The following is a 12807-nucleotide window of genomic DNA, read 5'->3' on the forward strand; positions in this document are numbered from 1 at the left end:
CAGAAGTGACCGTGGCACCACGCCCGGTGCACCACCTCTCTCCAGCGCCAGGAGGAAGTCCCGGTTGCGCTGCAGCTCCTTCATGAACTCCTCGTTCTGCAGGAAGAGCGCGATCCTCTCGTCCTCCAGGTACTGCTTCCAGCGGTTCTCCTGGTCCCGGGACCCGGGCCCAGCCACGGGGGGCAGGCCTCTCTCTCCGCTCGTGGGCTTGGAGCCCCCAGTGTTACCCTGACGGGGGGGCAAGTACACCGAATGGCTTCTCGCAAGGGCACGTGCCGCACAGACATCCACGCACATCTGGGTGCACACGTGCTCTTTCCCAGGAGCCTCCAGCCACACCCTGGGGCCTGCACCTGCTACTGAGCTCTAGGGGTCAGCCAAAATCCAACTTAGCAGGCCAGAGGCCTCTCTGCGGGGAAAGTGGCTAGGTCTTAAAAACTATTTTTCCTTCCCCTTGGACCACCCCATCCCTCGTCAGTCCCGAGGGATCAGTCCTTAAAAGTGATCTGCAAACTGCTCAATAGCTTGGCTAGCTCCACATGGATTCCCAAACTCCCAACTCCCCCTGTCCTACCTGTCCCAGGGCGAGGCCCCCTTCTGCAGGGCCCCTCGGGCTGTGCCAACGTCAGGGGCAGAAGCTGCCCCTGGCCGTTTCCCACGGGAGGGAGGGAAGGTGCTCTGCCCTTCCACGGCCAGTTGCCCCCAGGCCCACCTCCCTCCAGCCTGAGCTGATGGCTGCAGCCACGGACTCCTCAGGGCTGTCACGTTTCCTGGGTGGAATAGGAAACCTGCAGGCCCAGACAGGAAATGAGGCTTTGGGCTCAGCGTTTTTTCCTTGCGAACCCAAGGCAACAGAAATAGCTCACCCGGGCTTAAACATCAGGAAGTAAAAACGGCTGGCACAAGCCATGGGCAAGCGGAGGTGTGGCACAGGCAGCTAGGGGCTTCCCCCGTTACCTGAATGCTGTCCAGCTGCTGGGGCAGGATGCGGAGAAAGTCATCCGGGAGGTTGCCCAGCAGTGGTGGGTTCCAGTTACGATAGTGCCTCTGGCTCGAAGCAGGTCCGGAGCTCAGCACATCGATGCTGGAGGATGAGAGGGAACAATGAGGAGGGAATGGTCAGACCCAAACACGGGTGTCCCGGCCCATCACACCGGGAAGCTGCTCAGAATGGTGTTTCTGCTCTGAAGCCTCCCAAGGCCTCCACTGCCTCCAGAACGAAGGCCGAGGGCTCCAGTTCATTTTCCCAATCAGGCCTCTGCTAACCTCAGTCTCTGGCCCCAGGGCCTAGCCTTCTCGTGCTCCAGACAGTCCCTGCTCTCCAGCCACCCTGTGCCCTCAAGATTTCTAGGCCTAGAGCACTCTGTGTTCACGGCGCTCAAGTTGCGTGTCATGGATTCACAGGTAGATGTTTACGAATGTCCTCTAAACACAGCAGCATTTCCCTAGCACCCAGGACAGTGTGCCCTCACGGCTGCTGAGAACAGGTGTGCTCCCAGTGACCAGACACATAAACCACCAAGCCCAGTCCGCCCGAATGTTGGTTTGCCGGGGTGGGGGGGACATGGGGACGGCAGGATCCCTACAGAGTAGAGCAGATCCAGGCTCCAGTTCTGGCTCAGTCAAAGCCAGCAGGACGGTCCTGGGCAAGACCTTGCTCCCCTCTGGGACTCAGCTTCCTCATGGAAAAACTGCCTCCCTGCCCAAGCATACAGGAGCCCCTCATGAGGCTCTGAGGCTATGTCTTGAACAGAGTTCTGAAAAGGCACATTGAAGGTGGGAATGGAAAGTTTCTTGTTCCAAGAGGTGCTCAGGAGCGGCTCCTCATTCGCAAGGTGCCTGGCAGGAGGTCCGAGGGCCAAGGCAGAGGCCAACGGTGGAGGGGAAGGTGTGTGCAGGCAGAGAAGGGGGGCCATGGGCCCCCCCTGACCCCCAGCCTTCTGCCCTGCCATTCCGGGCCTGAGGGCAGCCTGGGGCCAGGCCAGGAGCTCCCCACAGCTCCTCGGCAGCCTGCAGCGTGGCAACCGCAGGACACGTGTTCTGCTGAATCAGGGAAATGACACACACAGAAGGCAGTGGGCTGGGGGTGGCGGCCGCTCTCGCCTGGCTTTGATTTGTCTCCAGCTCCAGGAATCCCGCCCGCCCCCTCACTAGAGGGGAGCTTTTCCGGGCTGCCGCTGACTGTGGAAATAACTTCCTTTCCTTTTCTATTTTGGGCGGGTGGCCTGGCAGGACGAGGGGGGGTGCGGGGGCGGCAGCAGACGGGATAACAAGCTGCTAAGTGCGCGGTGGGAGCCAAGGAAACCAGCACGCTGTCCACCCTCTCGTGTACAGGTGAGGGACCGCTCCAGAAGAGCACACATCGCCACCCGGGACTCTGAGTCCTAGGCGGATCTCTCTCCACATCACTCTGCCACCTGTCACTGTTGGAGGCTTCATTTCTCCCAAGGGCCCGAGGCAGAGGAGAGGATGTCTCTTGGGGACTCGCAGACCACCCGGGTTGGTCCCAGCACAGAGAATTCCTCTCCAGCATCTTCCCCTAGGACACAGGTACCCACCCCAACTCAACCACACCCAGAGCCACCCAGGCAAGGGCAGAGAGAGACTCCCAGAATTGCATTGGGACCCCTCTGGCCATTAGTTACTGAGACCAAGAGGCAAGGGGGGACAGGAGCCGGAGGCCCCCTCCTCAGCCCCATTTCCCTGACTGCTGGGCCCGTGGTCCCAAGGAAGGACGTGCCCAGTCCCTCCCCAGCCCTTGCCCTGGCACCAGCAGAGATGAGGTCAGCCACAGCTGTGAGAGCCGGGGGGGGGGGGGGGGGGGGGGGGGGGGGGCTGAGCCCAGGCAACTCCATTGTGGTCGGAAAGGAATGTCAGAAATGAGCTGAGAGGCAAATAAAAAACTTCTAAGGCTGTAATTTCAATGGAAAAACAGCAGGTGGCCAGTGCGGAGGGGTGCCTTTGGGTTTGAGAGACCTCTTTCATCCCTCAGATAGAGGGAAGGGCAAGCTGGGGGAGGGGAAGGAGAGAGAAGGCTGGGAGGCTCTCCTGGCCCCTAGACCCCAAAACTAAAACCGCACACCCATCAGACCCGCAGGTTTACCCAGGGAACATCACACTCGAGGAAGATTTCAGACATAAACCTCCCAGGCAGGAATTTTGGTAAACACTGGACACTGAGGCCCAGATGGATCCAGGCCCTGTCCAGGGACACACAGATGGGGCCAGTGAAATCTGGGCCTAGGGGTCCTGACTTTCCGGGCACTTACCCCTCGGATCACCCTGCCTCTCTGTGTCTGAGCAAGGCAAGCTCCCAAACCCTGCCGCCCTGGCTGCAGTCCCTCAGGGACCTCCTGCTATTCCTCCCCCAAACCCCTTCCTGGCAGCCAGACGGAGATTGTTAAAACACTAACCTGATCCTGTCACTCTCCAGCTTAAACCTGCTGGCTGCAGGATAAGGCCAAAGCTCCTCAGAGGACCCAGAGGCTCCCCATGACCTCCAGCCTTCAAGGTCATTCCACATTTCCCGGAGTTCCCCGGACTCCTGAAGCTCCTGGATGGTTCCCCCTTTCCTGCCTCCTGGCTTTTGCACATGCTGCTTCCATTGCCTGAAATGCCCTCCTGTCCTCTACCTCTCCAGGACACAGCTCAGACATGAGTTCCTCTAGGCAGGCTTTCTTGCCCCAGCCCTGTACCTCCCCCAGACTCCGATCTCCTTGGGGGTCAAGGCAATGCTGTATTCATCTCAGCGTCACACACATGGTTCAGCACCTGCATGTTGCAGGTGACTCAATAAATGCTGGAAATGAATGTTCTAGGCCTGGAGATGACCTAGGGGCATATCTGGGCTATCCTGGGACAAGGGGGCACACGCTCAGAGCCTGGCCCCGCTTCTTCTGAACACTGGCCCCTGAGAGAAGCCTCACCACTGGTCTCAGTGTTCCACATTAGAGCTCAGAGGCCAGTGGTACAGCCAGGGATGGGAGGGAGCAGGAAACCACAGACAGTAGGTCTGATTCACGCCTGGGACTGCTAAGTGCTCCACGCACGGTATCTCTTTTAGTCCTTACAGCAGTGCCGAGGCCGGGATTAGTAGTCCCACTTCACATGTGAGGGGAGCAAAGCTCAGAGAGGTTAGGTAGTGAGCCAAAGCCCACACAGCAGAAGCACCTAAAGTATCAGAAGTTGGGCAGCTGAAAGACAGGGGTGGGAGAGCACTTTCCTTTTTTCTGACTGCACGACTCAAGTTCTCTTCCCTGTATCCTTCCCAGGCCTAGCGAAGCCTTCGTTTCCAGGTCTCAGGCCTCTGGAGCCTTGGTCTAGTGCTGAGGTCATCCTGCCCCCAACAGTGGCTTCAATCACTGAGCTGCACCGCCCCTGCCCGCAGCCCTACTGCACCCACAGCAGCTGAACACCCGGCCAAAGGAGAGGAAGAAGGATGTGGCCGAGGTCCCCCTGGCTTCGTTCTGGGATCCCATCTCTTACGGCCTCAGTTTTCGCTTCTGAAAAACAGGCAGAACCACTTTGCCTGACAGAAACTGCACCTTTTGTGAAAGCATCTCGGCCTATTTTTAAAAAAGAAAGAAAAGTCGAAGGAAAACTATTTAGCCCTGGGTTCCATGACCTGTGCCAGGCTGCCAGTCCTGCCGAGGCCTCACCCAGACCAACCCACTTACTCCCTGCCTCTCCCCCGCCCCACACTGCAGCCTCCTGGTACCCCCTGCAATCAAGGAAGGACCCAGCTCTGCTCCTGCCCCTGACTCAAGGCATCGTCCCCTCTGCCCTGTAAACGTCTAGGCCTCCATCAGCTCCTCTGAGCTGCAACCGCAGAGAACGTTCTCATAAAGGGAGGCAACAGACAGCAGCAAGGACATTGGTTGTGGACTCAGAACCAAATCAAAGCTCGGCTCTGTAGTCTTGAGCAAGTTACGAAACCTCTCTCAGGCTTCGCTTCCTCCCCTGTGAAATGAGGATGACAGTGCCTGCCTCCTAAGCGGCGAACGTACAAAGCCTCACCGGTTTCCAGCACTTAGTAAACGGTAGCTGCTGTTACTCTCCACGCGGGTGTGACAGAGTTCACTACTGCCATCGGAGGCTCCCAAGATCCCCAGAAGGAACGATCCACTGGCAAAGTCCCCTGTCCCATCATGTGTCCCCACTCCTCGGCACCCCCGCCCTGAGCCATTCTAAGGAAATGAAACTCCCGGACACAGAGGCACCTGGGCTCCCCCCAGCAGCCCCCCTACAGACACGAGGCACAGAAAAACAAGCCCCCGAGAGACCGCGGGACCCCGCTGGCAACGAGCTTCCGGTTAAACTTCGAAATTACAGAGTCCCTCACCTGCCAGAAGTCTCCAAGGACCCAGCAGTCCATTCCTCGGTCTCCAATTACCAGACCATCCCAGAAAAAGACTTAACTTGCTCCCATTGCCTGAAAATCCCCACGACATGCCTAGGCCAGGGACAGCCAATAGATCTCCATTCCATCAGTCACTGAGGACTCTGGGAGTGCTGTGTTGGAGAGGATTCTGAAGCTCTGTCTCAACGGAGCAGGAAAGAGCACAGTGATCAATTAGTAATGTTTGCCGACGGCTCAGGAGGGGAAGCGCCGGTACACGTTTCTCCCACGTGCATCAGCCTTGACTGTAAGATCCCAGAGAGCAGGGCTGAGCCTTATTTAACATGGCGTCCCCAGTCACCTTCAGCACAGCACTTGGCCTAGAGGATGAATTTAGTGAACATTTGCTCTTTCGATCCTTACGGCATGAAAGTTCTCCTTGGTATCTAGCTAAAATGTCTCTTGCTGCTGTAGAAGCCTGTTCTTGGTGGAATGATATACTGAGGGGTCCAGCCAAGTTTCCCACTGTGTTTGTTTCTCAAGCCCAACCCCTGATCCCTTGCCCCACCGCCCTGAGCCCGGAGAGGAGATGGATTCTCACCGGGGAGGTGGGGTGGGGGGAGCCAGCGGGTAAGGCCTGTCGAACATGTGCATGTGGTAGGCTGGCGGGGAGTATACGGGCGGGGGTTCTTCATCGGAGCTATCAGGTTCCAAAGTCCTCTCCAAGATCTATATCAGACACAATAAAAAAAAAAAAAAATGTTAACCATCCTTCCCTGAATTTACATAACATTCAGACAAAATCACAAGTGTGGGCAAGGATGCATAGTAAGGGAACGCTGTGTTGCTGGTGGGGGTGTAAAGGGACACGGCCGCCACTCTGCTAAACTGTTTGGGCTTCTGTAAAGCTAAACGCATGGCCGCCTCTGACCCTACGGTTCCAACATACTCAATGGGCATGAAAGCACACGTCCCCGAAAGAATGTTCAGAGCAGCATTACCCACCCAAGCAAGCTTTAAAAACAGGCGAAACAAATCACAGTGCTAGAAGTCAGAGCAATATGACCTCTGCGGGGGGTGGAGAAGGCTGCGAAGACACCCGGATTCCGGGCTCTGCTGATGTTTCTTGACCCGGGTGCTGGGGAAACTTCATCGAGCCACACGGCCACATGTACCCTTCGGTATGTGTGTTCCTTCTGATAAGTAACTTTAACGTCATTCATGCTCTCAGACTGCCTCTACCTCAATTAGCTCACCTTAACCTCAAACGACTTGGCAAGGTACGATAAGGATTGTTACTCCCATTTTACAGATAAGGAACTTGAGACCCAGGTTGACTAAGTGACATGGCAAAGCCATGTGTTCTTTTCAGAACTGAGTTTTCAACTTGGACATGGCGTCCACAGCAAAGACCTGTCTGTCAGGCACAACGCCTACACACCCTGGTTGGATTCTCGGGGGGGGACAGTGGCAAGGGGAGAGATCCAGGTCTCAGGGAGACCTGAGAGACCCAGAATGTCTCTCCCTCCTGGACTCGTCTCTTCATCCAGAAGCCAGAAAGAGGGGCAGGGAAAAGCCAAGGGCTGGGCCAGACCCAGGGCTCCTGCGCCGTGGACTGACCTAGATCCTTCCCCAGAGATCCACAGGGGAGTCCGGGGCAGGAGGCGACCATCAACCAGGAGATCCCAGGTCAAACCAACCCCAGCTGACCTACACCTTAGCTTCCCGTCCTCTGCTCCCCACTTCTGTTTCCATCTCCTCCAAGACCAAGGAACATGGGAAGGGCTCAGAGGCTGTCAATGGGCCTGAGGTCCCAGGCCCTGCCTTTTAGCCCCGAGCGAGTTTGCAGAAGCCACGCTAAACTGTTTCTGCGAGCCGAGGCTGCACTACCCCCTCTCTGCCCTGAGCCCACCCATGCCCAGGCGCCCAGGGTCTTGCAGGGACACCCTGGCAGGTGAGTGAGCACACACACGAGTGCATACACACTCACACACGCACTGCCACACTTCGTGCATGCACAGCCAGCCCGACCCAAGGAGGCCTCCCGCCCTGGAATGCACTAACGTTCTTTCCTTTGAGGCGGAAAGTATTTAAACAGATGCTTTTGCAGAAAAAGAAGAATGTAGCTGCTTTGTGGGCCACTGCTCTGCTTACCCCAAATTTCCACAAGAAGCGAAAAGAGAGAGAGAGAACACTGCAAGCTCCAGTCCAGTTCACTGGGGAGCCCCTGGTGCCTGGCACAGGACAGGGGCTCAGCAACTACCGGGTGCCCCCAGAGAACGTGTTGGTCCTGACCCCCAGCCCGTTCTTCAGACCGTGCTGCTCTGAGGGCCAGGGTTCCAGACCGGGGCCTTGAGGCCAGCTTCTCCCTCAGTGGCTGGCCGACCTGGCCCACTGAGGCTGGTGTGAAGGAGATGGGGGAGGAGGGGAGAGCTGGGAAGGAACTCTTCCCAGAAGGAAGCTGCTTGGGGTTTCCTAGACTGTGGCCTGCAGTGGCCGGTCTCCAGACTCAGGGAGAGCAGGCCTCGGGGGCTGCACCAGGAGGCCCCCTCCCCTGGCAGCCGCTCCGTTCCTCAGCACAGCCTCCTGGGGCCGCAAGAACCAGACGTTCATCAGAGGCTCCTGGAGCAGAATGAGGAAACGCCAAGGAGGCAGGCAGTGGGCCAGGCACGCTCCAGAAAGGCTGATCCCGAGTCTCCAGAGAGAGTAACCCCAGCCATGTTTCTGGCCTCCCTCTGCCGCTCTCCCTGCAACCCCACCAGCCACAATGAGGTTGTTCTTCTGGCTCTAAAGGTGCTGAAGTTTTCGGCTTTGTGGCCTCTTGGCTTAACTCCGTGTGGGTGATAGATGCCTGCCAGGTGCTCTCGGGGCTGGGGGCTGGGCCATTTGTCTGACAGGAGGTATGTTTCTGTAGCAAGGATCCCCCTCGGGCAGCCCACCATCCACCAGTCAGCCATTATTGTCATTCCAGCTGCTGCTCATAAATTTTCTGAAGCACTTTCCGCTGGCTCAGGAACTGCCTGCCGACGGGCCAGGCAGAGCTCCAAAGGTGGGGGCTTGGGGACACAGCCAAGGCAGGGTGCTGAGAAGGGGCTCAATTTGGAAAGCAAGGGTCTCAGAAAAACAGAAGCTCGCACAGTACAGGCCTAACTAGGGGATGGTGAAGCCCCACAAAGGTTCACAGCCCTGTGGGTGCCATGGACAAAGGAGGAAAGATTATTCTCCCCTACCTGCCAGACTGCAGGATAAATGAGACTGTGGAAGGGGTCAAAGTATGCAGAATACTTTCCTTCCTGCTCACACTTAAAGGATGTATTTGCAAACACACACCCACACCTACACACGCACGCACACACGCACACCCCTCTCTACAAAGACCATCTGGGTTTTCTAAGACTCCTTCCACTGGCTAATCCAGGCAGGTCAAAGAGTGGTCTCCTCACGAAAGAGACTAAAGAAAGCTGTGCAAAGACAGCAGCAACATTTATTCACTCAACAAACATTCCTTGGGTGCCTGCTATGTGCCAGGATCGTGCTGGGTGTTGCAGGTGACACGGGCGTGAGTCAGATGCCACTGCCCACAGAGCTTCTCCCCTGCCTGGAGACAGAAATCCCAGGCAGCACCCACTAAGGGAGGGCAGGTGGGCATCTCCCTGCAGCGCCGTGTTGACAGAAAGCGGGTGCCTGCGGGGCTGTGTTGACATTGAGACGGAGTCTGAGGCCAGAGCCGGGTCTAGGTTTTCTCTGTGAAAGAGGGTAGTAATGCCACCTCACAAAGCGTATGAGGGCTGGAAGGACCGATACATCTAAAACATGTAGGGTGGTGCCTGGCACAGGCTGGGACTCCATGAAGAGCGGAGTTAAATCCCACCTGCTCAGTCTTGCCCATGGCCACACGTCCCAGATGTCCCTGCAGGTGGTGACCTGTGTGCCCCTTCTGCACCCAGCACTGCAGGTCCTGCGGAGACTGAGGGGCCAAACATTTACTGGACTCTTGGATGCGGCCGGCTGGGCCCTGATGCAGCAGGGTGGCCCTTTCTCCCCCAGTGACCTCCCTGAGGAAGGAGGGAACCGCTTGGGCACTGCTTGCTCCCGCCTCCGGCATGGCTTGGCCAGAGGAAGTTAGTAAGTCTGAGGTCACTCCTCTTCCACGGCTCCCTGTGCTCTAAGGATACAGCCCTGCTCACTCTCAACCACCAGGCCTCCTCGAGCTGCCGGTCTCTGCTCATTCCAGGGTCCTGACAGATGGTCCCACGGCCAGCTCCCTAGTGACTCGTGCTCTGTTTCACCTCTTAACCTTTGCACGAGTGGTTCCTTCTGCCTGCACATCCTTTCCCTTGCTCCGTACTCTTTCTTCGGGCCTCAGCTTAGCCCTCCCTTCTCTGGGAAGCCACCCTGGAAGCCTCTCCTGCTTCCATTTCTCCCATCATAGCATTTGCCACTGGAGGCTGTCATTGCCTGATTCTTGTGAGCTCTGTGCAGGCCGAAACTTGGTCTGACGTGGCCAAGGTGGACACCCCAGAGGTTCGAAAGGAGCCTTTCTAGAAAAATACAGGCTAGAGGGCCCCAGCCTGGAATTGCGTTTCAGTATGTTGGGGTAGGGCCCAAGTGTCTGCATTTTTAACAAGCTCCTCGATTCTGATGACCCCTGAGTTGGCTCCAGTACAGTGCGTGGCACACCGCTGAGTAGGTATTCAATGTTGGTTGAATGACTGCATGATTTCTGCCCATAAAAGGCCACTGGCTGACTTGGGTATGGTGCTCCTAGGAGAAACCCGCTACCCGCGAGTTAGAACTCATCCAGGGGAAACAACCCAAGTCCTCTGTGAGGTTCAAACAGCGCTGGAGCTCCAGGCGAATGATCGGGGGCCGCGCCCCTACCTCCGGGGGGATGCTGTCCTCCGAGTCGGAGCTGTCCTCGTAGACGCTGCCGCCACCGCCCTCCAGGTTCATCTGCAGCAGCTGGTCGATGGTGGCGTCCACGGCGCCGCTGTTGGCGCGCAGCACGCACTCGATGATGTCGTAATCCATGTTGGGGAACATGGTCTTGAAGTCGTCCATGGCCTGGTTGAACTCGAGGCGGCGCACCTGGCGGGCGGGCCGGCTGTTGTTGAGCTCCTGCGAGGCGGGCGCGCCGCCCCCGGCCCCGGCCCCGGCCCCGCGCGCCCCGGCGGAGCCGCCGCCCCCGCCGCCCCCGCCGCCGCTGCTGCTCCGGCGGAACAGGCTGGTCATTTTGCCGAGCCGCTGGGGGAAAATGTTGGCGGCCGGCGCCGAGCTCCTGCCCCCGGGTCCCTGCGCCGTGGCCGCTCGCTCGGCGGGCTCGGGAGGCTCCTTCCCGTGGCTCCCGCTCCCCTGGGCGGCCGGGGCGGGGCGGGGCGCGCGGGGTCCCCGGGTCAGGAGGCTAGGGCGCGGGGCCACCGGCGGCCCTCGGGGAGCGGCCCTCGCGGGGCGGCGGCATCCGGGCTGGGCGGCTGGTCATCCACACCCCCGGGGCATCCTGGAGCCGGCTCCACCGACGGTCCCACCTGAAACCGAGGGAGGAGAAGTCAGGAGCTGAATGGCAAGGGACCAGGGGGGGGGGGGGGTGCTCCTGCCTCGCCCGCGGGAGAACCACTTCTTTGTGCTTTCTCTCCACCTGCAATAATTAAACAGCCACAGTTCTGTACTGACGCAGGATTGCTACCTGTTAGCCACGGCTTACTCTGGGCCAGGCACCATGGGTTCTGCGTGCGTCGACGCAGGACACCACTGTGAGGTAGGCCCTAGCATCCCCATTTCACAGGTAGGAAAACTGAGGCATAGATGCTGAGGAAGTGGAGTTAGGATTTGAACCCAGGACTGTGGCTGCTGGTTTCAATCACTGCTCCTACTGCCAAGGAGCCCTGAGGACCTGAGGGCAGGAGGGGCCTGTACAGGTCCCATCCTGACCCTCAGGTCTCCGACCCACCCAGTCTGCTTCTCACATCAGGGTCCCAACTTGATCCCAACACCATGGCCTCCAATTTGTGGAGAGTGCCATCATATCTGCGACAGAAAACTGTCCTGCCCACTCACCACCAAGCATGTAAATCACTGCGAAGGTCACAGTTTTGTTAGTGCAGTCAACTGAGAGGTGAGTACATCTAAAAACATCAAATTCTGAACTTCTCATGCTTACCCCAAGATTCACAGTAATTTTGTTAGTTGTAGAAAAGTGGCAGCTTTATTTCAAGGGACCGTTCCATCAAAGGGTATTTCCTAAGTTTGATGAAACAGGTGCAAACCTGTTTTCCCTTTTCTAGGACTTGGGATCATAATCCTTAACAGCTGACACTGAAACGTGCGTGTGAGCAAATCGACATGATGATCTTCCTTGCCATGATTCCAACAGTCAAACAGCTGATGGTATAGGAAAGACAAGAGCAGAGGAGCGTGGAAAGTGCAACAGATGGGCTCTCACTCCCTCTGGGGTCAGAAGAGCCAGCACTACTACGGATTCCCTCTCTCCCCTTAGGACAGTCTCCGCACAGGTCAAATGAGGCTGCATATTGTTCCCCAGTGCCACCATGCTGAGATTCTAACCTACTAGAAAGGTCTGCATCCTGAGAGGCACGTGGAAATTGTCCAGGGCTCCTGTTCTGGGGCCTGTCGGGTGGGCGTCTGCCCAGTCCAGAGAAGTGAGCTGTATTCAAGAACGGAAAACTAGAAGCACTTTGGCCCCATGCAACCTCTGGACACAGATGTTACAGAACTATAATCCCTCCCAGCTTCCGGAACACACCTGTGAACACTCTGGTGTATCTACATCTAGATACTTCCTTTATGCATCTACTCCCATATGTATGAATTTTTTTTCCTGAAATGTGATCAAACCATAAATTCTCTGCAACTTGTTTTTTCCGCTTAGTAATGTATTGTAGTCATCTTCTCATGTCAGAACATAGAGATCTACTGCATCATTTTTAATGCCTGAGTAGTATTCTGTTGACTGGGTAAAGCACGATTTACCATCCAACTTGTTACACGCCCTCTCTTCCCAAATGAGCAACTCACGTTCCAGAGAGGCTAGAGCCATTTCACAAGGAGAAACGGAGGGGTGACCTCAAATGATCAGTCCAGGAACTGTTATGAACATGAGCACAGGAAGGTCGCCAAGTACAACATGGCCTCCCACAGCCGGCTTTAGACACCCCAACCCCCCACGTCCACACCTCCCACCAACCCCGCCACATCGGGAGGTGAGGATGCTGGTCTGACTTTGCCAGAACGCTTTCCAGGGCGAGGCACTACCCCGAGCTCTGGAAACCTGCGCTGAGGCCTCTAACAAGGACCTCAGGGACACGGGGCCCGGGAGGCCAGTGCCCAGGGCCGCCGTCTGCTGTCCTGGTGTCATCACACATCCGAGTCAGTGCGTTGTGTGAACACCCTCTGGAGTAAAGCCACCTTCTCCCCTGCCCTGCAAGTAATTTACTAAGACAGAGACTTGGTTC

At 57.2% G+C, this 12807-nt stretch overlaps 1 protein-coding gene across 3 annotated transcripts in view; it reads right to left on the minus strand.

Annotated features, from left to right (window-relative positions):
* CUEDC1 (CUE domain containing 1) overlaps positions 1-12807 on the minus strand; it is an 83455-nt gene that overhangs the window by 8395 nt on the left and 62253 nt on the right. For all 3 annotated transcript variants that reach the window (XM_058704369.1, XM_058704367.1, XM_058704368.1), the window contains exons 2-5: positions 10220-10863; positions 5940-6067; positions 958-1084; positions 36-228 (exon numbers count right to left, since the gene is read on the minus strand). In XM_058704369.1, the coding sequence (XP_058560352.1) occupies positions 36-228; positions 958-1084; positions 5940-6067; positions 10220-10570 (799 nt within the window). In that variant the 5' untranslated portion in view covers positions 10571-10863. The remainder of the gene's footprint in view (positions 1-35; positions 229-957; positions 1085-5939; positions 6068-10219; positions 10864-12807) is intronic.

The sequence above is a fragment of the Neofelis nebulosa genome, chromosome 16, assembly GCF_028018385.1.
Source record: "Neofelis nebulosa isolate mNeoNeb1 chromosome 16, mNeoNeb1.pri, whole genome shotgun sequence".
Lineage (NCBI taxonomy): Eukaryota > Metazoa > Chordata > Mammalia > Carnivora > Felidae > Neofelis > Neofelis nebulosa.